Source organism: Pristis pectinata, chromosome 3 (assembly GCF_009764475.1).
Source record: "Pristis pectinata isolate sPriPec2 chromosome 3, sPriPec2.1.pri, whole genome shotgun sequence".
NCBI lineage: Eukaryota > Metazoa > Chordata > Chondrichthyes > Rhinopristiformes > Pristidae > Pristis > Pristis pectinata.
The window spans coordinates 107,298,232-107,325,482 of NC_067407.1; the positions used below are offsets into that span (position 1 = coordinate 107,298,232).

At 40.5% G+C, this 27,251-nt stretch overlaps 1 protein-coding gene across 2 annotated transcripts; it reads right to left on the reverse strand.

Moving 5' to 3' along the window:
* Nucleotides 1-2,969: 2,969 nt before the first annotated feature.
* On the reverse strand, nt 2,970-26,595 carry batf3 (basic leucine zipper transcription factor, ATF-like 3). 2 transcript variants are annotated; one of them, XM_052012134.1, is made up of 4 exons: nt 26,489-26,595; nt 25,712-26,203; nt 25,512-25,616; nt 2,970-5,023 (listed from the first exon to the last, which is right to left on the reverse strand). In XM_052012134.1, exons 2-4 carry the CDS (start codon nt 25,784-25,786, stop codon nt 4,811-4,813), a joined length of 393 nt encoding a protein of 130 aa, XP_051868094.1. In that variant the 5' UTR covers nt 25,787-26,203; nt 26,489-26,595; the 3' UTR covers nt 2,970-4,810. The 2 variants fall into 2 exon arrangements, with proteins under 2 accessions (XP_051868094.1, XP_051868093.1); XM_052012133.1 differs by having other exon boundaries at nt 26,452-26,571.
* Nucleotides 26,596-27,251: the final 656 nt, after the last annotated feature.

Here is a 27,251-nt window from a genome sequence, read left to right on the forward strand (position 1 = left end):
TGCATGCAAATTCTATACAATAAAAATATACAGTAGTTCCTGTGAGGTTAGGGAGGTTTGTCTTGTCACTGAACACTCTAACAAACTTCTGCAGAAGTACTGCTGAAAGTATCCTGACTGGTTGCATCATGGTCTGGTATGGCAATTCTAATGAGCAGGAATGTAAGAAGCTGCAGAGAGCACGGGCAAATCCCTTCCCACCACTGGTATTATCTACAGGAGCTGCTGCCTCAAAAACACAACATCCATCATCAAAGATCCCCACCATCAGAGCCATGCCATCTTTTCGCAGCTACCATTAGACAGGAAGTACAGAAACCTGAAGTCCCATACCACCAGGTTCAAGAACAGCTACTTCCCTTCAACCATTTGGTTCTTGAACCACCCGGCAAAACCCTAATCACTACAGTTTAGCAACACTATAACCACTTTGATCACTTTTCACTACAACTGACTTTTTTTTGTTCTAATTGTGTTCTTTCTTGTAAAAGTTGTATATAATTTGTGTTTATTTATGTTTTTCTTGTGAATGCTGCTTATCTGATGCTACGTACCTGTGATGCTGCTGCAAGTAAGTTTTTCATTGCACCTTGTGCATACATGTACTTGTGCATATGACAATAAACTCAACTTTGACTTTGAACTATGCTTCTGCAAGTAAATTCTTGAAAACATGAGAATAAGCATCAAAATCTTAAGCTGCCAATGCCAGATGTCTTGGAATATATCTGTTTAAAGTCCACAAGGAATATTCTATCAACATCTGTGAATGTATGAATATTAATTAGGCATGGGATCATGGGATCATAAACCTCATGTGTACGTAACTCATCAAAGCTTCAAGAAAGAATACTGTTGAGCTTACATGTTAAATGCAATCATAACAACATACTAGTCAGAGTTCCCTGGAAAGGAGGGTCCAGATTCCTGTGAAATTTAAAGGAACAGCTCTGTGTTGTTACTCTGTTGGTCCTGACACCCAGTTGAGCTGCATCAGCCAAAACTAATTATACACATGCCTTATTATATACTTATAATAAGACCATGGATTACAGTTTTACATACAACTGAAAAGATACAGTGAATTGAAATACTATTTGCAATCAGTAAAGTACTCTAGCTTTACATCTGTTTCAAAATGAACATTCACAAGTAAAATATACATTCACAAGTATATTCTATCATTGAAAGCTACAGCAGGATTTAAGCACTCAAAGAATTTATCTTTGCTAATCTATTGATGAATATTTAAAAAATTAATCTAGCTGCCTTTATCTAATTCAACAGTTTAGTAATAAGGATACTTGGAACTGGAAGAATATGAGAAGGGAGAGACACAGTTTGCATTTCAGATAAATAACCTTTCATCGGAACAAATCTTTGAAGAAAGCCATTACATTTAGAAATAATATAACATTTTATTATGAAGAACACTTTAAAATTAGGTCTATGGATATAATGTTGTGGACAGAAAAGGTTATCACTAAAATGTCACTGAATACATAACTATACACAGTTGTAATTTTTGGTCAAGTGATTACAAATTCCATCAATAACCTCCAAATATTGAAGAGGGTAGATTGTACTAAGGCAAACAAATGTTCAGAATCTACTTGGAAATGACTGTGGGGATTGTTTTCATAGGCTTTGGGTCAGCAGGCAGCCAGATGCAGAGTTCCAACATCTGCTCTATGTTCATCTACTGTTAACACCCACTGCTAACAAGTTGGCATATTCAGTGCCAGTGTTGCTTAGTTTCAGCTCCAAATAATGCTGCTATCTTCATAGAATTGTAGATGCTTATAGTGCAGGATCAGACCACTCAATCTATTGGGCCTGAGGGATCCATATGTTTGACAGCACCACAATCCACAGTCTTCATCTTCTTCCATCTTAAATATTTCTCCAATTTACTCTTATAAGGTGCAATACCTAGAAATTGGTTCAGACTTCAAGCACCAAATGATCACTGCACTTGAATTGGGAGGATGGTGAAAAACTGGCTAGTGGGCCTCACCTGATGTGACAGGCACATTTCAGAGTCTTTTATGTCCTGGTAGGATTGTTATCAGAGCCTGCCGGCAGGCTGGGAAAACTACACAAGGTGCTTGGGGTCCAGCTGATGAGTCCTTTGCATAATCTCAGGAACAGACAAGGACTTTAATATCTGGTGCCACTGGGCAGAGTGACGGGCTCATCCCTTGATTTTTGTCATGACTCTCATTGGGTGGCTTTTTGAAATTCCATGCAAATGACATACACCTCCCTAGCTTGAAACAGGAATAGGCAAAATGAATAATGATTTAAATGTGATATCAAAATAATTTAGAGTAATTTTAATGCCTTACCCTTCAGAGATGATTAGAAAATTCTTGGACGTGAAATACTAGCCCCAAAATTTCTAGACCACTTTCAATAAAAGTGGATCAAATTGAAATGCAGTGGGTTTCGTATATATGAGTAAGAAGTGCGAGTAGGTCACTCCACCTGTCATGCTTGCTCTGCCAATATATCATGGATGATCTGATTGTAACCTGAACTCAGCATTCCTGCCCACCTCCAGTAACTTTTCAATGCCTGTTTATCTCTGCCTTTTAAGGCAAAAATAGTGAAAGACACTGCTTCCGCTGCTTTACAATGAAGAGTGTTCAAAAGACTCACAACCCGCTGAGAAAAAAAATGTCTCATATTTGTCTTAACTGAGTGACTCCTTACTGTCAAAAAGTGTGATCCCTGGCTCTAGATCCTTCCACATTCTCTTCACATTCTGCATCCCTCTTCCTGTTCAAGACTTCTCAGGATCCAATATGCTTCAAAGATTAAAATAGTTGATACTCTAGGTAACTATCAAAGTGCAGAAAAACATGTTTAAGACATTGCTTGAAGCCAAAGTAAGATATATTTTATATATAAAATTGAAAAAGACACAAATAACCACCAAATGGGTATCATCATTCAGGTTGCAATTGGAGAGTTTTATTTGCATGCAGTGATATGAAAAATGCTTACTCATAATGTTTGAAGTAAACTTTAGTGTGTGTATGCATTCACAACCAAAGTCAGAATGAGCTGATTTCTTCTCTCACATTTTCTAATTATTCTACAAATCTCACAGAACAAAGGATTTTTTTGCGAGGAAGCCAACTACTTTGCCAATCAACCTTGTTTTCCATTCTCTAATTAGGTGAAGTAAGTTTCCACTCTGCACTTTGCTAAGATTTCTGATATTATGAGTGGCTGATTGATCCTTGGGGAGGCGGCGAGAGAGCAAGAATTCCAACTGTCAGTTCACTGCAATCAGATGCATTTCTCATCATTTTAAGCACTCACTAGCATCATGATTGGAAACCACTGAGCCATGTCTAATACTTCATCTGTTTTTTAATTTAAACAAGGTCACATGAGGTCATTATGCAGAAGAGAAGCATAAAAAAACCACAGTAAACAAGGTAATCTCATAAAAGCCACATAAAGATTCATGCATTTTAAACATTTTCAAAAATTAAACAATTAATCAAAATGTAACAGTTTATGTCGTATTGCTCTGCTAATCACTTAAGCTCAAAATACCATTGTACGAAAACTTCATAAATGCATTTGAATTTCCTCTTGTTTCTTTGAAAGTGGAAGTATTAACCAATTTATGTTAAATAGTGGAGCGAGATTTTAAATAACTAATGGATTGACTACATTAGGGTGTGGTCTGGGTGTTGTGACAAAGTTTATCACTGGACATCGGAACACAGGCATCAGAAACAAATTAATAGAAACCTGATAGATCATTGGGTAAGGTCGTTCAATAGAGCTGTGACAGGCTAATAGCGCAGCAACGAACTAGGGCCACATGCTTCCAGTAATGTTGGGTTTTGGCTGTAAAGCAACATGAAAACAGTCCATTTAAATCAGAAAGTAAACCACTCAGAATCTAAGGAGACAATTTATTTCACACAAGGGTAGCATCACTCTCAGGGGTTACTGAATGGTATTCCTTATTAATATCCATAAAGAGATAAAAGCTGAACAATTCTAGTCTATGTAGAGTCAGCTCTGTGTCATTACTTCATTTAGTGCAGGATCCTGATGGCTTGGTTCCTTCATGCTTTAGAGGAACTGAAACACCCATACAGTAGGGTTCCAGAGCACACGGTCACAAAATGTAACTGTTCAGTTATCAATTTTCTACTAGATTGAACACTGCTATTCGACTTTAAGTGCTGATTTCAACATTACAAGATTGATCATTTGGCTAATAATGGAAAAAACTTTTAGCTTGATTCCTATTTAAGCACACAATGTTGGAATGATTTCCTTCAGAAAGCTGCCTTTGTAATCAATAAAATCTTATTAATATGGTACACCCAATTATTGTTGTTTCTTGGTCTTCTTTTGATTACAGGTTTAAAAATAAAATCTCTGAGGGCTAGTGTCTCAATGTACCATGTTTCAGCTACATAATTGCTGAAAAAAATTGCAAATACTGCATTTGATTTGTGAGGAATTTATCACCTAAAGAGTCCAAAATAAAAAGCTGTGCATTTTCAATATACTTTCTTCCTGTTCAATAGGTAGAGTTTAAGCTAAGCAGAAAGTACACAATGGATAATAAATTTGCAAAATCTGTATCCTTAGTCTTGACCAAACAGTGCACAGGGTCACAGCAGCATCATATAGGTCACAATTTGGCCCATGCATAATGTACCTGGGACTCCTTAGGTTGCACACAAGAATAAAACACATTTAAAATTTTGAATATATATTTAACTTTTCATTAAGAAAAATATCAAATTTAAAATTTCATTGCTTGAACCATCTATGAGACTCCACTTTGGCCTTCACGAGATAAACAACTGGCGATTACATTAGGGTGAGGTCTGGGTGCTGTGGCAAAGTTCATGGTACAGTGTATGATTGGACATATTCGTTCATGATCTTTCAAAGCATCTGATAAATGTTTCACTTCTTCACTAAGTTTCCTTATTTCCCTTTTTAGCGCAGTGTTTTCCTGTTCCAGCCCTTCATATTCCTGTAAAAAAAAACAAGTCTTAAAGAAGAGGAACTCAAACCCATTAAAAAAAATGGTAGGCTAGAAGAATATTCATCATTAAAATTAGCTTCAGCACAGCTGCCTGGGAATCTAATCTTACAGTGCCAGAGTTCAAAACAAGAGGAGTTTGGGGTGAAAGCCTTCTGTGGGCTTGGGTTCATGCACACTTACTTTCAGTGCATGAGCTTCACAAGTGAATTGCTCGGACCTGTGTAACGGTTGTTATCTGTGTAAAGGACAGAAATTTGAAGAAGCATGTTAACCTTCAAGTAAGCATAAAGTTTTATCAAAGCAATTATAAGAAACATGGTGAGAGATGACGGAGGTCAGGGGGTAGTAGGACAGAGAAGAATGGACTGTGAAAGCTGAAAGGGGAACAGATTTTTCTAAAAAAATAGAATAAGCAGTTTTTCAGGGCAGAAAGCCGGATCAATTTCTGGATCAGGTTTTTTTGAATCTACAATTAGAAGTAGATTGGTTTGTTCAGTGTCAAGTTTCTTTGACTTTGATTCCAACACAACCTGATCTATATCAATGGCTCAGAAAATTCTGGGGTCTGGATATTGGAGGAGGCTGAGCTAGAAATGAATAGACTAAGATTTGCAGCTTCACAGCCCATGGTGCAATTAGATTAAGTTTACCTGACATAGACTTGATGGGATGAAGGGCCCCTTTCTGTGCTGTAACAGATCTTTCTCAGGTCATCTAATATAAACACCGTCCAGAAGGCTGGAATCCAGAGAGGATGGTGGGAGATGGGCCATTGTGGGCAAAAGAAGCCATCTGGGAAGTAAGATGTGGATTTAAAAAATAGCACAAGCTTAAGGTTGTACTGCTTCTCCTTCATGTTGGGGAGTGGGGATGCTGTAATAATGGTCTTGGGGCTGGATATCAGGGTGTGCGCTCTATGTAGGAACAGGTTCTAGCAGGAGGGAGCAGGCAGGTGCACATGGTGCAATGTTATTAAGGTAATCTCTCAGCAATTCCTAAATTCCAGCAGGGTCAGCACTGGAAACAATCAGAGGACATTATCTTACTGTAAGTGCCAGGACTGGGCCCCATGGATTTTCAGTCACTAATTGTTTATCGTTTATTTTTATAGATCAGGTAATAATAATGCACTGCATCAAAGTAGAAAGGGAAGTATCTTTGGATGTTCTCTGTTTTTATTTTAGATTACCAGTATCAGCAGTTTTTATTTTACTCTTCAAGTTTCATTTGAAGGTAGAATATTACAATTTACTCTCCTTACAAAACCTCCATGGCCTTCTTTCCTCCTGCGGGTAACAGAATAACTCATTCTCTGTTCTCTGCCTATGCTATTCTGATCAGCTGGGAGGATGTGCAGAAGAGGGATCCTATCTAACATATTCTGTAGAAAATGAATATAACACTCTTAACTGCGACATGGCATGCCAAAAAATAACACTACCATTATTTAATACAAAAAGAGAAAAGCTCGTGTTTGTAAATTGTGTTTACGAATTGCTTTTCACAACCTCAGGAAATCCCAAAGCATTTTATATCCAATTAATTATTTTCATGGTTACAACTTAAGCAATTTTTGGCAGCCTATTAATTGGGTATTAGTTTAGGGATAACAACAGCAGGAAGACCTCCACAGATCTACCTCAGATAGTGACCTGGGATTTTTTACAACGACCTAAGAAGTGATCCTTGATTTGTGCCCCTCCTACAAGAATGCATTGCTGACAATGTAGTACTCATCCTTTACTGCTATGCTTAGAACCTTGGAGAATAAAACCGCAAACAAATCAATCTTGTCAACTTCCCTCAGGAGACCACAGGTAGGGAAGAGTTTAGCTTTAATAGAACCATAGAACAATACAGCACAATACAGGCCCTTCGGCCCACCATGTTGTGCCGACCTTTAAACCTTGCTTAAGAATATCTAACCTCTTCCTCCAGAGTTTAGCTTTAATAGAACCATAGAACAATACAGCACAATACAGGCCCTTCGGCCCACCAAGTTGTGCTGACCTTTAAACCTTGCTTAGGAATATCTAACCTCTTCCTCCCACATATCCCCCTATTTTAAATTCCTCCATATGCTTATCTAACAATCTCTTGAACTTGACCAGTGTACCTGCCTCCACCACTACCCCAGGCAGTGCATTCCATGCACCAACCACTCTCTGGGTGAAAAACCTCCCTCTGATATCTCTCTTGAACTTCCCACCCATTACTTTAAAGCCATGCCCTCTTGTATTGAGCATTGGTGCCCTGGGAAAGAGGCGCTGGCTGTCTACTCTATCTATTCCTCTTAATATTTTGTATACCTCTATCATGTCTCCCCTCATCCTCCTTCTCTCCAAAGAGTAAAGCCCTAGATCCCTTAGTCTCTCCTCATAATCCTTACTCTCCAAACCAGGCAGCATCCTGGTAAATCTCCTCTGCACCATTTCCAATGCTTCCACATCCTTCCTATAATGAGGTGACCAGAACTGGACACAGTACTCTAAGTGTGGTCTAACCAGAGTTTTATAGAGCTGCATCATTACCTCGCGGCTCTTAAACTCGATCTCCCAACTTATGAAAGCTAACATCCCATAAGCTTTCTTAACTACCCTATCCACCTGCATGGATATGAACCCCAGATCCCTCTGCTCCTCCACACTACCCAGAATCCTGCCATTAACCTTGTACTCCGCCTTGGAGTTTGTCTTTCCAAAGTGTACCACCTCGCACTTCTCCAGTTTGAACTCCATCACGCTAATGCTAAGCCTAATTTTGACTAAAGCATACTAGCACATGCACAATACCCCATGATGTTTGCTAGCAATGAGCCATGTTACACAGAAACATAGAAACATAGAAAAACTACAGCACAATTCAGGCCCTTCGGCCCACAAAGCTGTGCCGAACATGTCCCTACCCTAGAAATTACTAGGCTTACCCATAGCCCTCTATTTTACTCAGCTCCATATACCTATCTAACAGTCTCTTAAAAGACCCTATCATATCCGCCTCCACCACCGTTTCCAGCAGCCCATTCCATGCACTCACCACTCTCTGAGTAAAAAACTTACCCCTGACATCTCCTCTATATCTACTCCCCAGCACCTTAAACCTACGTCCTCTTGTGGCCACCATTTCAGCCCTGGGGAAAAGCCTCTGACTATCTACCTTATCAATACCTCTCATCATCTTATACACCTCTATCAGGTCTCTGCTCATCCTCTGTCTCTCCAAGGAGAAAAGGCCGAGTTCCCTCAGCCTGCTTTCATAAGGCATGCTCTGCATTCCAGGCAGCATCCTTGTAAATCTCCTCTGCACCCTCTCTATGGCTTCCACATCTTTCCTGTAGTGAGACGACCAGAACTGAGCACAATACTCCAAGTGGGGTCAGACCAGGGACCTATATAGCTGCAACAATACCTCTCAGCTCCTAAATTCAATTCCCCATTGATGAAGGACAATACACCATATGCCTTCTTAACCACAGAGTCAACCCGCACAGCCGCTTTGAGCGTCCTATGGACTCGGACCCCAAGATCCCTCTGATCCTCCACACTGCCAAGAGCCCTACCATTAATACTATATTCTGCCAACATATTTGACCTACCAAAATGAACCACTTCACACTTACCTGGGTTGAACTGCATCTGCCACTTCTCAGGCCAATTCTGCATCCTATCTATGTCCCTCTGTAACCTCTGACAGCCCTCCACACTATCCACAACACCCCCAACCTTCGTGTCATCCGCAAACTTACTAACCCACCTGTCCACTTCCTCATCCAGGTCATTTATAAAAATCACAAAGAGTAAGGGTCCCAGTACAGATCCCTGAGGTACACCACTGGTCACCGACCTCCATTCAGAATACAACCTTTCAACAACCACTCTTTGCCTTCTGTGGGCCAGCCAGTTCTGGATCCACACTGCAATGTCCCCTTGGATCCCATGTCTCCTCACCTTCTACATAAGCCTTGCATGGGGTACCTTATCAAACACCTTGCTGAAATCTATATACACTACATCTACTGCTCTCCCTTCATCGATGTGCTTAGTCACATCCTCAAAAAATTCAATCAGGCTCGTAAGGCAGGACCTGCCCTTGACAAAGTCATGCTGACTATTCCTAATCATATTATACCTCTCCAAATGTTCATAAATCCTGCCTCTCAGGATCTTCTCCATCAGCTTACCAACCACTGAGGTAGGACTCACCGGTCTATAATTCCCTGGGCTATCCCTACTCCCCTTCTTGAATAAGGGAACAACATCCGCAACCCTCCAATCTTCTGGAACCTCTCCCGTCTCCATCGACGATGCAAAGATCATCGTCAGAGGCTCCGCAATCTCCTCCCTCGCCTCCCACAGCAACTTGGGGTACATCTCATCTAGTCCCGGTGACTTACCTAACTTGATGCTTTCCAAAAGTTTCAGTACCACCTCTTTTCTAATATCTACATGCTCAAGCTTTTCATCTGTATGGAAAAGGGAAAGGGGCAGTGCACATTCTGTGCTTGTAGGAAGTCAACACTTAAAATAGGATCCTCTGTGTTTTCAAGAAATGAATATAGTAGCATTTTTCTAGCTTTGTGCTGAGAACTGTTTACTGTGTTTGCTTTTATCTGTTTTACGAGTTTTTCTGAGGTTTTGGTCAAGGAATTGTCTGACAATTTTAGTTCAGGCAATTTTTCAAAAGAGAACTTCAGTGAGGATTCCTCTTTTTTGAATTACGTCAAGAACTTCAAAGCTGCACCAGAAATAATGGTGCTTTGACATCTTTCTTGAGCCTTGATTCGTTCTACTCAAACCCACAACAATACACCACCAAGAGCTGAGAAGATGAAGCTAGACATTATTTTGAGTCTCGACCACTCTGTTTCCCTCTCCTCCCACGATATTGACAGCTAGTCCATACAGACAGGTTCTTTCTGGACCTGTTCTCACTGCAAACAATTAATGAGGTCAACTTCAGAAAATACAGTGATGTTGACCAAGTATGAAAGCCTCCTCTGGTTTTGTCATACAGCTTTCCAAAACTAAATGCATGTGCTCTATGTAGCATGTTATTAGTTTATTAAAAACTACCAGGGATTATTAGCTATATTGTATGTAGGATTAGTTGTAAAAAGTTAATATAGTTAGCTGTTCTCTAATTTGCAACATTTTTGTAGAAGCTTCCAGAGCCAGTATTTGAGGAGGCATTGTAATAAACAGTCAAGTTTGTTAGCAGCTCCTGAAGTTTGTGTGAATAGATTCAGCACCTCATCTCTCACTACTCTAGTGATGAGGATGGAATACTTCATAAAGCAAAAACCGTAGAAAGTAAGTCTGGATAAGTCTGATAAGCAACTGCAGCATCCAGGGGGCAGACCCAGGTGTAACCAATTAAGAAGCAGTAGTTGCAAAGAGGAGTTTACGTAAAACTACAGTTCAAACACAACGGATATGACGGGAATGGGAAGCATTTCAATATTTACTTAGAATATGCTTTTCTATGCCAATAACATAGTAGGGCCAGTGGAAGGAAATGATCATGACAACATGGCCATTCAGAAGCAAAAAAAAATTATTTTAATAGAAATTAAGTTAAATGCGTAAATGGTTAATTTGGTAGCATTGCACGGGACTACTGATGTCCCATTTCATGAAGCTGTTTGAAATGCTGCAGAATTACTTTAAGAGATTTGGTACTTGCAAAAGCCTGAAGAAGGGATCAGTGATCGAATGGGTGAATTAAAGAAATGATTGCAGATCTACTATTTCAGAATTTTTTAGACTAGGCACTGCAGGATCAGCAGGGGAAAGCATTTATACCAAGCTTTTTAATACAATGAAGCTCCCATTTGATAAGACATACAAGATTGATATTGGTATGCAAAGAGCATCAAAGGACATGGGGGAATTCTGTTCAGTGCAGAAAGCAGAAGTGCACGGGATTGCTCTACATATGAAATAACTGCAGCATCTTCTTTATCAAGCCTAGGTCACATGGATGCAAAAGGCAGGAATCTCTGGTATAATTGCCAGGGAAACCAAGTTGCCCAATCCTGTCCATTCAGCACAGCTGACTGCTTCTGCTGTAATAAGATGGGCTATATAACATTGGTTTTCAAGTCATAACAACTGTAGGTACAGTCAGTTCACAGATATGCCGACAGCAAGAAGGCAAGCTCAGGAAGTAAGCATAGCGGGGAGCTCTGTATAATATTGAAATTAATGCAAATCAAGAAGAATGCATCTTAAATGGAATTCATGCCAACACCTGGGAAAAAAAGGATTTCAGAGCAACTTTTTTTGTGAGTAACCAGGATTTAGGGGTGAGCATTGATACAGCTGTTGGTTCACTTATGCCAAAGATTCAGTAGGATCCCACTGGCTAGCAGCATAAAAGGTACTGAAGACAATGGGCAGGATGTTGTGCACTGTCCTTCACAGTGGTCAGGGGAATGAGGTGCCTGCCCCTCATGGTGTAGACTGTGAGTGTAGGCCAATGTTACTGGCAGAGATTGGATGACAGTTATTAAACTTGATTATAATCCCATATTTGACCTTCCTGCTCTTCACCCAAATTGGAAAAAAAATGCAAACCCTCCTCCAGTAGTGTTCAAGTGACTTACACTTGGCAGAATGTTCGACTAATGTGTTGCAGGTTTTAATCTGCTCTCTATGCTCCTGCCACACAGGAAGAAGAAGGGTAATTCTCTTCCTCTACCTGTGTGGCAAGAGCAAACAGATCCTGGGAAAAAAGAGCAGGGAACAGTGACACTGGCCAAAAAGCAAAAGCCTAGCAATTGTGCCTTTCCACTATTTATTAGCAATCTGAAGTTTGAGGAACTGAAGAAGGCACTGATTCATCTTCTTCACTGAAAAGATTGGGTTTCACAAGAAATTTGGCTTTCCAGACCATGTATACGAGGAATAACTGGAAAGGTTATTGGAGCTTATGGGAACAAACTGCTGGATCAAGCAGTCAAACTTAACAAAACATGAAGCAAAGGAAGCAATTTAGGAAATGGAAGGCAAAAGAATTGTAGAACATTGTTTTATTATGAACCTTCTATATGAGATCACTCAGGAAATTTTCAAAGATGCTATTAGCATCAGAATTCTTGCCTCTCGTGACAGTTCATGAACACAAGGCACAGTGTATACTTAACTCAAAGGCAATGAAACTGCAGAACCTATACTGAAACAGAAGCAAAACATTGAGTTCAAAGGGTTCTCCATCATTGTTAACATCACTGGCAACAAGAGTCCATTCAATACAAAATGGGAACTAAAGTAACTTGCACATTAAACAACCTGATCCATGTTGCTACATAAAATATCTCTTCAGAATGTTCTTGAAAGTACCAGTAAATTAGAAAACCAGGGAAGGATGGGAAACAAAAGCATTTGCAATTGCCCAGTTTCAGTCTTTTGAAGATGTCAAAGAAACTGTTACAGCAATATCCAAATTAACAGGCTAATCTGAGACAAGGACAAAGAAGTGCTAATGCACACTGCAGGTTTTCAACTCTTCCTGACATGATGGATGAAACTCAAAGAGAAACTACTGAAGAAACCTAGACAATCAAAAATGAGATAGGCCAGGATACTAGAAACTTGCCAGGTTTTGATTCTGAGACACATAAATATGAAGAAGCAAAGTCAGTCAGAGTAATGGTGTAGAAATTCATGAATGCAATGCTACACTTGGTTATGTGTAACTTGAGGCAACGAGGTGGTGGCAGAGCCAAAGGATCCAAGTGTTGAAAGACTTCAGCACTGAAGGAAGGTTGTTGGGGGGGGGGGGGGTGGGTGCATGTTGCCACTTGTTCATACCATCCTCCAAGAAACTGGGTATGCTCTGGGTGAGGTGGATAAGGACGCTTTCAATGTTTCTTTCAATTGGACATTAGACACCAGCTTTGAGTCTGAGAATGATTGTGAAATTCATGCTAAACATGGACAAAGGCAATGATTCCAAAATAAAAAGCAAAGTAGGGTAATAATGGGCCCAGTCATGATCTCTAAAATGTGAGGGTGCTATTGCAGAACATGAAGAAGCTACAGAGCAAGTGGCATCAGAAAGCCCAACATTCTGCTGAATCCTCAAGTTAATAATCAGTTCATAGAATGGTTACACCAGAGAAGGAGGCCATTTGGTCCATCATGCCTTTAACAGCTCTCTACCAGAACAACTCACTCGTTCCACAGCCCTTTCTCTGTGGTCTTGCAAATTTTTCTTAACATATGTTTGTCCAATTTTCTCTTGAAGGCCACAATAGAACCTGCCTTCATTACATCTGGAGGTAATGCATTACAGATTCCAACCACATGCTTCCTAAAAAAGTTTTCCCTCTTATTGTGCTTAATTCCCCTTTATTTTATACCTTTGATCTCTAGTTCTCAACCCCTCTCCCAAAGTGAGCAGCCTCCCATTACCCACTCTGTCCATACTCCTCATTTGATATACATACAGTGGCATGCAAAAGTTTGGGCACCCCTGGTCAAAATTTCTGTTACTGTGAATAGCTAAGTGAGTAAAAGATGACCTGATTTCCAAAAGGCATAAAGTTAAAGATGACACATTTCTTTAATATTTTAAGCAAGATTACTTTTTTATTTCCATCTTTTACAGTTTCAAAATAACAAAAAAGGAAAAGGGCCCAAAGCAAAAGTTTGGGCACCTTGCATGGTCAGTACTTAGTAACACCCCCTTTGGCAAGTACCACAGCTTGTAAACACTTCCTGGAGCCAGCTAAGAGTCTTTCAATTCTTGTTTGGGGGATTTTTGCCCATTCTTCCTTGCAAAAGATTTCTAGTTCTGTGAGATTCTTGTGAGATGTAGATGGGCATCTTGGCTGGCATGGATGAATTGGGATGAAGGGCCTATCTCCATGCTGTATAACTCTATGAATCTCCATTAATCTAAAATTAGAAATTATGTTTATTGCCCTCAAGCCTATGCAATTAATATGGATTAAAAAAGCAATGGTCCTAACATTGATCCCTAGGAAATGCCACTATTCACCTTCCTCCAGTCCAAAATACAACTATTCATAGTCATACAGCATGGAAACAGGTCCTTTGGCCCAACTTGTCCATGCCGACTATGTTGCCCAGTGAGCTAGTCCCATCTGCCCGCATTTGGCCCATAGCTCGCTACACCTCGCCTAGCCAAGTACTTATCTAGATGGCTTTTAAATGTTGCTAATGTGCCTGCCTCAACCACTATTTCTGGCAGCTCATTCCAAATACGCACCATCCTTTGCGTGAAGAAGCTGCCCCTGATGTCCCTTTTAAATCTCTCACCTCTAATCTTAAACCTATGCCCTTTTGTTTTTAGCACCCCCTCCCTGGGAAAAAGACTATGTGCTTTCACCCTGTCTATGAACCTCATGATCCTATGAACCTCTATCAGGTCACCCCTCAATCTCCTATGTTCCTAGTTTACGCAGGCTCTTCTTGTAACCCAGGCCCCAAGTCCAGAAAATATCCTGGTAAATCTCTTCTGCACCCTTTCTAGTTTAACAACGTCCTTCCTATAACAGGGTGATCAAAACTGTACACAATACTCCAAGTTCAGCTTCACCAACGTCTTATATAACTACAACGTAACTTCCCAACTCCTATACTCAGTGCCCTGACTGATGAAAGTCAGCATGCCTAACGCCTTCTTCACCTTTCTATCTATGTGTGATGCACTCCTGGGTCCCTCTGATCCATTTAACTCCCCAGGGCCCTTCCATTCACTGTATAAGTCCTACCCTGGTTTGATCTCCCAAAATGCAATACCTCACATTTATCCTCAGCCCACATACCTTGTTGATCAAGATACCCCTGTAATTTTTCATAACCTTCTATACTATCTACAACAGCACCTATTTTAGTATCATCTGCAAACTTACTAACCATGCCTTGTACATTCACATCCAAATTGTTGATATAAATTACAAACAACAAAGATCCCAGCACCGACCCCTGTGACACACCATTAGACACAGACCTCCACTCAGAGAAACAACCCTCAACCATCATCCTCTACTTCCTACCACTGAGCCAATTATGAATCCAATCCACTATCTCCTCCTGGATCCCATGCGATCTAAACTTCCAGACTCACCTGCCATGAGGGACACTGTCAAAGGCCTTGCTAAAGTCCATATGGATAACATCCACTACTCCACCATCATCTACCCTCTTGGTTACCTCCTTGAAGAACTTCAAGAGATTTGTTAGACATGACTTCCCACGTACAAAGCCGTACTAACTGTCTCGAATCAGACCCTAACTCTCCAACTGTTGGTAGATCCTGTCCCTCAGAATCCCCTCCAGCAACTTACCCACCACCGATGTCAGACTCACCGACCTGTAATTTCCTGATTAGTTTTTGCTACCTTTTTTAAACAATGGTACCACATTAGCCACTCTCCAGTCCTCCGGAACCTCACCTGTGGCCAGAGATGAAGTAAAAATCTCTGCAATGGCCTCCGCAATTTCTTCTCTACCTTCCCACAAGGTCCAAGTAGGCACTAGGTTAGGCCGTGAGTATTTATCCACCCTAATGCACTTTAAAGCCTCCAATACCTCCTTCCTGCTAATTCATATGTGATCCAAGACAACACCACTCATTTCCCCCATTTCCTTAGCTTCCATCATTTTCTCCACAGTAAAAACTGAACAGAAATATTCATTGAAAATCTCACCCATTTCCTTTGGTTCCATACCTTGCCGGCTGGATCCTTCTCATATCCTCTTTTTGCTCTCTTAACTTCTTTCTTAAGTGATCTCCTGCACTTCTTGTAATCATCAAGAGATTCACTAGTTCCCAATTGCTTACGCGCAGTTCCCTCTTTTCCTTAACCAGAGCCTCAATATCTCTATTCATTATGAATCTTTGTTGTTCATTACTTAGCCAACTTTATTTCTAAACTATCAATAACTCCTTTGTGCCAGGTGCTTTAACTTTGCTGATAAGCCTGTTAAGTTGTACTTATCAAAAGCTTTCTGGAAGTGTACCTGATATTCTATTAAACTGGTTAAACGTGATTTGAGTCATGGAGAGTTACAGCAGTGAAATAGGTCTTTGGCCCATCAAATGTGTGCTGGGCATCAACCACACATTCGCCTGTAATGAGCCTGTATTGCCTTGTCTTAATTAATCCATTTTCCTCCATTTGACTATTAATTATGTTCCAGATCATTATTTCTAAAAGCTTTCCCACCCCCAAGGCTAAACTGATTGGCCTCTAGCTGCTGGGCCTATCCATACTCTTTTTTAAACAAGGGAGCAATATTTTCCAGTACAACTGGCACCACCCCTGTATCCAAAGAGCACTGGAGGATTTAGATTAGGGTCCCCGTGATTTCCTCCCGTATTTCCCTAAAATCCAAGGAAAAATCCCATCCAGTCCTGGGGATTTACCCACCTCAAGTTCAGTCAACATTTCTAATACCTCTGCGCTCTGAATGTTTAACTTAGATGTCACAACTATCTCCTATGTTATTACTTTGGAAGCATCTTCATTCCTGGTGAAGACAGATGCAAAGCACTCATTTAGTGCCCTCAGAATCCATGTGCAAGTTCCCATTTTTGCAGATAACCAAGGGAAACAAAAGTGAGACTTTGGTCACATTTACACATCATTATAGAGGTCTGATGGAATGAGAAGACACATGCATGGTTAAATATGTAATTGTAACTATAAAAAACATTCTTTCTTTTTAAAAAAGGGTGAGTGTTCCTTAAAGTACTGCATCATGTGATTAACTTGTGTATATGTTTCCAGACTGTCAGACTTTTGAGGAGCCATTGTAATAAATGGTTGTGTCTGTTTGCAGCTCCTGATCTTTGTGTGAATTTATACAGCACCTTCATCTCACAGTCAAACAGAGAACACTAGTTAAGTAACCAGCATTGTAACTTATCAATTTGTGTTTCTTTTTTGAAATTTCCATTATTTGCATAATTTCTCTGAAAGGCTCCCCTTTCCAATAGAAGGATAAGAATGTCAATAAAGATGAATTCACAGTTCGATTCCACTGCCTTTGCCTATGAGGAATCTCAGTCCTTGGCAGTGTTATTGGAAAACACAGAAAACGGGTGTAATTTCCTAGGGAAAACATGTACTCTGAAAATTTCCCCCATGTGTCAAAGCTTATGAATAACACAACAACAAAGGGCATTATGTCTCACTGAAACATGGCTGACACCTGCCTCACCTGACTGTGCTATTCAACCTGAGGGCTTCTCAATTCATCGAATGGACTATACAGTGTCCTCAGGCAAAATTAAAGGTGGAGGGGTCTGCTTCTTAATCAATAACTTGTGGAGCTTGGACGTGATGGTCCTGGCGAGTTCCTGCTCACCCAGCCTGGAATATCTAACGGTGAAGTGTCGACCATTCTATCTGCCAAGGGAGTTCACTTCAGCTATCCTGATGGCAGTCTACATCCCACCACAGACGGACATGAAGCCTGCATTCAATGAGCTATACTCTGTGGTCAACAACCTTGAGACAGGATACCCTGAGGCCCTCTTCATTATCGCAGGTGACTTCAATCAGGCCAACCTCAAGAGTGTGTTACCAAAATACTACCAGCACATCTCCTGCTCCACCAAGGGTGCTAACACCCTTGACCACTGCTATGCAACCATCAAAGGTGCCTTCTGAGCCACCCCTCATCCTCACTTTGGGAAATCAGACCACCAGGCTGTGCTCCTTCTCCCTGCATACAAACAGAAACTGAAACGCAAGGAACCAGTACAGAGAGTTGTGCAGTGCTGGTCTGAGGAAGCAGATGAGCTCCTACGTGACTGCTTTGAGACAGTGGACTGGTCCATGTTCAAAGACTCAGCTGCCAGCCTTGATGAGTATGCCACCACCATCACAGACTTTATCAGCAAGTGTGTGGAGGACTGTGTACCAAAGAGGACAATATGGGTGTTCCCAAACAGGAAACCATGGATGAACCAGGAGATCCACTCCCTACTGAAGTCGAGGACTGCTGTACACAAATCTGGTGATCCTGATCTGTACAAGAAATCGAGATATGACCTTCAGAAAGCTATCAGGGATGCCAAGAGGCAATACCGACTCAAAATAGAGTCCCAGACCAGCCGTCAGTTATGGCAGGGCTTACATACCATAACAGGCTACAAGATGAAGACGGGCTGCATAATTAACAAAAGTGCATCCCTTCCTGATGAACTTAACGCATTCTATGCGCGTTTTGAACAGAAGGGAAGTGGATTGTCACCACCCACCCTGACAGCCTCCAATGCAACTGAACCTGTGGTCACTGCTGAGGACGTAAGATCAGTCTTCCAGAGAGTGAACACGAGGAAAGCATCTGGCCCAGATGGTGTCACTGGCTGTGTGCTCAGATCTTGTGCTGATCAGCTGGCAGAAGTATTTGCAGACATATTTAACCTCTCCCTGCTTCAATCTCAGGTTCCCACCTGTTTTAAGAAGATCACTATCATGCCGGTACCGAAGAAAAGCAAGGTGACATGCCTCAATGACCATTCTCACTGACCAGTGGCTCTGACATCCACCATCATGAAGTGCTTTGAGAGGTTGGTCATGGCACGCATCAACTCCAGCCTCCCAGACAATCTTGACCCACTGCAATTTGCCTATTGCCGTAACAGGTCTACAGCAGACGCCATGGCCCTACACTCAGCTCTGGAGCATCTGGACAGTAAAGACACTTACATTAGACTATTGTTTGTTGACTACAGCTCTGCCTTCAATACAATAATCCCAAGCAAACTTGGCACCAAACTCTGAGATCTAGGACTCATCACCTCCCTCTGTAACTGGATCCTTGACTTTCTAACCAACAGACCGCAATTAGTGAGGATAGGCAGCAATACCTCCGGCATGATTATTCTCAACACCGGTGCCCCACAAGGCTGCGACCTCAGCCCTCTACTCTACTCCCTATACACTCATGACTGTGTGGTCAGATTCTGCTCTAACTCCATCTACAAGTTTGCAGATGATACCACCGTTGTAGGCCGTATCTCAAACAGCGATGAGTCGGAGTACAGGAAGGAGATAGAGAGCTTAGTGGAATGGTGTCATGACAACAACCTTTCCCTCAATGTCAACAATGCTGAGGTTGAGAGGGTTGAGAGCATGAAGTTCCTGGGAGTGAACATCACCAACAGCCTGTCCTAGTCAAATTATGTAGATGCCACGGCCAAGAAAGCTCACCAGTTCATGCACCTGTGTTTTAACCTATGTTGCTTTGTGGTTTACGGAAAGGAACCCACAGAGTCTGGTTAAGTATCTTCAATTAATCAAATTATAACAGATAAAGATAAAGTTCTACAGTAAGAGAAAGGGTCGGTCTTGGCTTCTGAGGCCAAATGGACAGTTCATTCTGCCACATCAACTCAATCACTTCAGTCAGTGGAGGCTAGGGAAAAAAACCAGAAGACTCTGGTCCATGTGGACTAACACTTATTCACCATACTGAGAAAGAAACAGTAGAAACACAAAACAAATCCATCAGCTGGTTCAATCTGGGCACTCAAACAAACACTACAGACCAACAACCTAACAGTGGGCAATGCATAATCATTTCAAATGTGGGGAAATCAGACATCTTGTGGTTGTACAATTGATATTTTCATGACTCCCACTTTATTACTGTGGCCACTTAGTCGATGTAGGTCACAGATCCAGGTTGCAATATTGGCAAGGGTTATCTGATTTCTTAATATACTTTCATAATATCTTTTACATATCAACTGAAGAACACTTTGACTAAAGTGATCTAGCTAAATGGAAATGCAGTAAATAAATAAATCCCAAGCATTTCATAATTCCTTTAAAATCCAAAGGGATGAGATATCATAATTTATATCATCATAACCTTAGACTTAATTACCCCTCTAACAATTAATATATGTTTTAAAACTGGCCAGTCATAAACTTCACTAACTTTTGGTAGCATTAGTTTATTTCTCTGCCGTGAATCTATCAATGATTAATTGAACTTGCTACATTCATCCCAAATACCACATTTGACATCTTCAATCCATGACTCAGTCACACCTGCAGCTCTACAAATTCTACTACTCAGCTGAGCTTCAAAAACTGAAAAACGGACAGCTGAATAAATATACAAGACAGGAATAAAAAGGTAGTTGATGGGATGGGTTGAGGAGGGGTGGCTGAGTTCTCATGCATGGACTAATGGGATGAATGGCTTTTTCCTACGATATCATTAATACATTCTGTGGGAAATATATTTTCCCTGATTTTCCACAGGTAAAGTAATAAGAGATCCACTAGCTTAATTAAACTATCACAACTTTCACATTATTATATAGGTTGTCCCCAGGTTACGACAGGGTTCCACTCCTTTGAACTGTTTGCAACCCAAACAGTTCGCACGTCAGAAATGCAGTGGTGAACTGGTTCCCTGGAGGCAGAAGATGCCTGCAGCACCGCAGCAGCTGGCAAAATCATACCATTGGTCTTCCAAATGCTTGCTCATATGTACAGTATATAAGTTGGACATTTGTAAGCTGGGGAGGACCTTTACCTGTTAATGTGTCAAAATGCAAACCATTGTAAGTCATAGGATAAAAATGATCTTCTCGTTCAATATAGCCTTGTTTCTTAAATAATCAAAGATTAAAATAACCATGCATAAAAATACTCATCTTGATTCAGTTGGGGTATAGAACAATGAAGAATGCATAAGTAACAGACATCACGGTAAGCAGATTGTCACTATGGATGGGAAATCAGTTGCGGAGTGGCAAGCTTGAAGACCTGATCTACCTCAAAAATGTGTCTCTGCTCTTCCTTCAATGGAGAAGGGCATACCAGAATTAATGCGGTAAAGAATGAATAACATGGGGTTCCTTCTTTTAGTAAAGAGAAGGCTGAGGAATAATCTGACAGAGACCTTTAAAATTATAAATTGTTTTGACATGCTAAATGCAAAGATGTTTCATGTGATGGGAAGGGTTAGTAAGTATCAGGCAAATATTTATTAAATCCATTTAGAGGTTCTGTAGAAACTGCTTTATCCAGATAGTGATGTGATGAGAATGTGTAAGTCATTGCCATGTGGTATTGAAGGAACATAGCATGGATACATTTAAGCGACAGCTGAATAAATATACAAGACAGAAATAAAAAGATAGCTGATGGGATGGGTTGAGGAGGGGTGACTGAGTTCTTATGCATGGACTAATGGGATGAATGGCTTTTTCCTGCTCTTTAAATTCAATGTGAATGCAATGTGAACATTTTCTATCCAGATTATGAATTCAATATTCACTGTAGTTTCACTCAGTGTTTGAACAACTGGATAACATTGACATGTGCTTTAATGTGCACCCACAACTTCGGTTTTATACCAATAATAACTTCTGTACACTTTGTAAAAAAAATAGGTTGACATTTCTCTTACTCGCTCCTATTCACCAAGCTTATAAAAACATTTGCCATTGTTTATCACTTCTAAACATTATCCACAACATTTTTACGAACAGGGAAATATAGGGAATCTACATTCACAACATTCATCTTTTTGTACACTTCAAAACTCTTAAAGTTTGCTCCAGCTGGATAGTCTAGAACTAGGAGTCATGTATTCAGGATAAGGTGTTGGACATTTCAGACAAAGATGAGCAGACATTGTTGCACCCAGACGTTGTAAATCTTAGACATTCTCTACTCAAAAGAATGCTGAGTTGTTGAGAACATTCAAGAATGTGGTCAATAATTTTTTATATTTTTTAAATTTTTTAAATAATTTTCTATAATTTACTAAAAGAATTAAAGGATCTAGGGCCAAGGTGGGAAAGTGGGGTTCAGATCAGCTTTGATATTCAACAGCAGCGCAAGGTAATGATTGGCCTACTCCTATTCCCATGTCTTATATTCCTGCAGACTTAAAGTATAAGTGTTAATGTATTTCAGTCAATGCACATGATTGAGATGGTACATTATTTACAGTCATTGTAACCAAACACTTGTTTTATCTAAGTTAAACACAGGATTTAGTGAATGTCATAGGTGTTGTTTAGCAACCTGGAAATATTGACACTAAATATTTGTTTTTCAAGGCAAAGATTTTCAGCACTGGGAAATAGAGTACATTTTCATTTCAGACGGGCAATATCAGCATTAAAGTCAACAACAAATTGCAACATACCCTAGTACCTTGTTCAGTGCTCAGGATGTATTTCCTGGTATAAGGACTTTAATGGGATCAGTACTAAAATGGATTATTATAGCATTATGTATAGACATGTGTTACTGGTTGAGAGGTCAGCCTTATATTGGCTCACCTGCAACGATGTTATGTTAAAGTGATCTCATCACTGCATGGTGAGGTGTGAATGAACCACTGAGGCAATGCAGTGGTTGCTTGTGAGGGCTGGGGACAAAGGTGTAGCTGCCCAGCACTAAGATCTGAGGCTCAGGTGGGTGTAGCCATTACTGGGAACCAACATCACCTGTTCCTTGTGTTGACAGACAGCCTAGATGATACAGTCTCTCTTGGTGCCAATAGTTGGTTGTAATGGAAGCTGCTGTCTCTTCCTTGCTTTCTTAGCCTGTGCAGCTCTTTCCCTCACCTCTCCCACACACACAGCGCATCCGCCCCTGCCCACCTGGAAATTTTCTCTGTGGTAATAAACTCAATAGCCAGTATACACATTTGAACTTGTTACCATAGAGAAATATCTGGGTTGGGGAGAACTATGCAGCTAAACAAAGAGAAGGGAAGACAGTAGCTTCCGTTACATCTAATCGGAGGTGATGTGAGGGGATAGGATCCAGGCAATCTGTCAACACAAGGAGCAGGTACTGCCAGTCCCCAACAATGGCCATACTCATTGTGCCAGCCAGGGTGCAGCCCTGAGACCCAGGTCTCTTTGTTGAGTGACTGCATTGCCTCACCAGCCTGCCTCAGAGGCAGCCTCTCCATTCTGACCTCTGGGTAATTCCTTACTGTGGAGAGGGCGGGAATTCAAGTCAAGTTCCCAGCACAACTGTATGCAGACTGAGCATGCACCTATGAGTGTTTGGACTCCAAGATCAAGAATACTGTAATGACTTAGTTCTCTTTGTTTTAGCCGCACTGTTCCAAAGAGAGAAGTTTCAAGTCTGATTAAAAGACAGATTAAACAGAACTTTACTTTGCATTTAACCAGTACTTTTCCATATTTGTCAGTGATTGCTATGACTATCTGATGCAAAGAAGGGGAAAATATTCCATCATCAGGGTAACTTTCAGACCATACAATTCTAAGAAATTGTATATTCGGTAATCCTGATTACAGTCATAAGGAAAAGTCAACTATTTAGATATGATTGTATAGCACTACAACAATTAACATAACATTTCTCTGTCAAATCAAGTGCTTATCTTTTGAAGTCTTTAACTTTTGATAAATACCTCAAGCATGAGAAATGTATCAAAAAGGACAAAACCTGCATGAAAGGAATTTATAAAGAAGCCATTAAAAAAAGGTCCGATGCTGTGCACACCTAATACATACTAATGCAATACCTTTAATACCATGAACCCTCCAATCCCAATATGGATTGAACCAAAGAACAAAAAGGGACAATCGCACTCTCTTAATCTTCTTTTGATGTTTTGAGGTCTTGCTTCTTAATCTTTTCCCTAGAATCTGCCTGCAGGATTGGCTCAGTGGTGGGAAGCAAGGGATAACAGATGAGTGGTGTTCTTGTGATTGGAAAGCTGTTACCAATGGGGCTCCATGGGGCTCAATACTCAAACCCTTTTTTTATTTTGTAATATATATTAATGATTTAGACCAAATGCAGAGGGCATGATCAAAAAATTTGTGGTTGATACAGAAACTGGCCCTGTATTGACAGTGACGAGGAAAGCTTTAGACAACAGGAAATTATAGATGGTCTGGTAAACTGGGAAGAAAAATGGTGTATGGAACATAATCCAGAGAAATGTGATTAAGTGGGGAGGTGAAATAAGGCAGGGGAAGAGGCAATAATGTCTGTAAAATATTGATAGATGTGAAGGGACGGTGGGTCTTGAAATGTATGTCCACAAACCCCCAGGCCAGGTCAATAAGGTGGTTATTGATGGATCAAAACTGGTGAAGGGTCTCTGGTCTAAAATGTTGACTCTATTTCTCTTTCCATGGGTGCTGACTGATCTGCTGAGTATCTCCAGCATTTTCTTTTTTGTTTGGATTTACAGCATCTGCATTTCTTTGATTTTCCATTATAGATGGGAACAATTTTCTTTATGATATAAGGTATAGAATATAATAGTGAGGTTATGCTAGAACTGTAAACAACACTAGTTAGGTCACAATGTGTGTACTGCATGAAGTTCTGGTCATCACCTTACAGGGAAGATGTGATTGTACAGGAGAGGGTGCCAGCTTTACAAGATTATACCTGCAAGGAAAGAACAGACAAGCCAGGATTGTTTTCTCTGGAACACAGGATGTTGAGGGGGTACTTAACTGAGGTGTATAAAATTATGGCTGGCACAGATAAATAAGAAAGACCTAGTTCCCTTTGCAAAAGGGTCAAAAACCAGAGGCAATAGTTAAAAGTGGTAAAAGGGTTAGAGGGGAGATGAGGAGAGTTTTTATTTACCCTGAGGGTGGTAGGGATCTGAAACTCACTACTTGAAATGTAGTGGAGGCAGAAGTAGTCATTACCTTTAAACAGTACTTGCATGTGCACGTGAGGAGATGTGATCTGCAGAGCTGGAAGGCGCGATTAGGTTGGAAAGCTTTTTACTTGACCAACTCAGGCAGAATTGACCAAATGGTCTCCCTCTGTGTCATAAATGTTTAATGACTATGATTTTCTCCGCGATTTGCCAAGTTGTCGTTGTAAATGGTAAAATGGACAAACCTTTCCTATCGTAGTCATTTTAAGTAAACTGGCTCCTAATCGCTTAAACCCTACACTATGCATGAATGTTAGCGCTTTGGAAATTTCCCTAAACAACTAGCTTTGCGGTTAGTATAGGGCCAAGGCCAATTATAGTCGTGGCAATCTCAGGCCTCAATATTCACAGCACCATGTAGCAGGAACATGGCACATAACGCGATTTAATATTGGTAGAATATGCATTTAATTCCTTCCTACTGACACTTTCATGATTTGGAAACGTATACCCAGTCCATATAGATTCGATGCAAGCAAACTCTCCACACAGTGCAAGGATTTTTTAAAGGAAGTCCCAGTTTTGCCATTGGGCTAGTCAGTATTAATACTCGCATTGGACTTACGTTTAAATTGAAGCAGTGTTTCAGCTTCAGAGGTTCGCTAATACGGGAATATATTAGATTAATTACTGCTGTCTCAAAAGGGCGATATTACTGAAGCTTGTTGATAGTTGTATTTCGTTATGTCTAATAGTATTCAGTATTGCAGTTTAGTTTAATGCATTTCATTATCCGCAAATTATGTTATTAATTATCGGGCCACTGCTGGATCTGTGTCTCAGCGCTATACCTCGTGTAGTTTATCTGCCTTCAGGGTCTGTTTCTTCCGACTTCTTTGCGCAGCAATTCTGTTTTTTTCCCTTCTTCGAAGTTTCTTGTTATCGCTTCCACAGTCCTAGAGTCCAAATACCAGATCTTGCTTTACAACATGCAGTGATAAATGGCCTGCGTAGTGCATTACATACAGTGTGAGAGAGGCGTTCTACTGACCTGAGATGCCCGGTCTGTGCCGCTGCTGTTCGCTGGACTACGTGCGAGAAACTCTGCAGAATCTAACCCAGACATGACATACAAATAATCAGATCTATGTGTAAACACATGCACAGCAGTAACAAAAGAAAAGGGTTCAGCGTAGCATGCTCTCAGGAGGCCGGATTTCCCATTGAAATGGTGTAGAGAGCTGGAGTCAAGTACTTAGGCAGATGTTTAGCACGCCTTTGGCCATCGATAATTGATCTCGCAAAACCTTTTCGCTGTGATGTAATTGTAAAACTAAAAGCAATTTTGAGAGTTTCACTTTTTAAAACAAAACTATTTTCTTCTTGGAATGCGCTTGCCAAATTTCAGTCACGTGTCTTGGTTCATAATTTAGGAAAGTAGGAATCTCCAAACATCCGCCCTGTCACGCAGAACCTTCGCTGGGTTGCCTGTCCTCAGTTGAAGACACACAATCCAGGGCATGAAAATCTTAACCGGTTCTTCCTAAAAAGAACAAGAGACGATAGTTACTGACATTGCTCCGGATGCTGACTTGGTCAAAAATGTTATTGGCATATCCCGATGAAAATTATAATTCACCGGGTCAATTGGAAACAAAACACAATGACCGGATTTGGGCATCGTTTCAGATTCATTCACAAACAGTATAAGGAATAGAGTAAGATTAGATATAATGGCTTCTACCGACTGTACCCTATACGCAGCTCAACGTAACAATCTTGTTATTTTACCTGTCATGAACTTCAAAGTAGTCAAAATTGTCCTTACACGTTTATAGGTGTCTCCACTTGCGCTGCGTATCTGAAAAGGTTTAACTACGTGCGAGTAGGTTTACAGCGCGCACACTTTCATCCCATTCACACACACAAAGAGCGCGCTGTGCGATAGCGACAGTTCATCAAAGATATGTCATGGGCGTATCCAGAACAAACCTATCAAACCGAACCGCCTGTTACCCAGAAGAAATCACTGAGGCACTCGAAGTTCAGTTGGGAAAAGAAAAAGACTGACAGTTCAGCGTCTGACAGTGGAAGCCTTGCTCGATCAAAGTGAACTTAACTTGGAATATTAGGTTCCTGCACTGCCCTAATTCCTTTTGAAAGCATTTAGATATTTGGGGCATCCTGTAGGAGCAGTTCTATATTCTTATCGACCTTGGGGTAAATATATATTGCTGTTGAATTTATTAGTACCTATCTCAATTTATGGGCTGCATTGATTCTTCCACTTAGGGCATTCTGTTATTGTTTTACTTTGTAATACCTCAATGCACTATTGTAATGAAATGATCTGTATGGACGGTATACAAGTTTTTCACTGTACCTAGGTGCGTGTGACAATAATAAGCCCACTTACCGATTTACTTTGACTATTTCCTATGTTTTATATTCTTAAGTTCTTTTTGCCTTAGAGTATTATACGATTAAGGAAGGTTTTATTGAGATTTGGAATTGGAATTTGGTTTATTATTGTCACATGTACCAAAGTACAGTGAAAAACTTGTCTTGCATATCAGTCATACAGATCGATT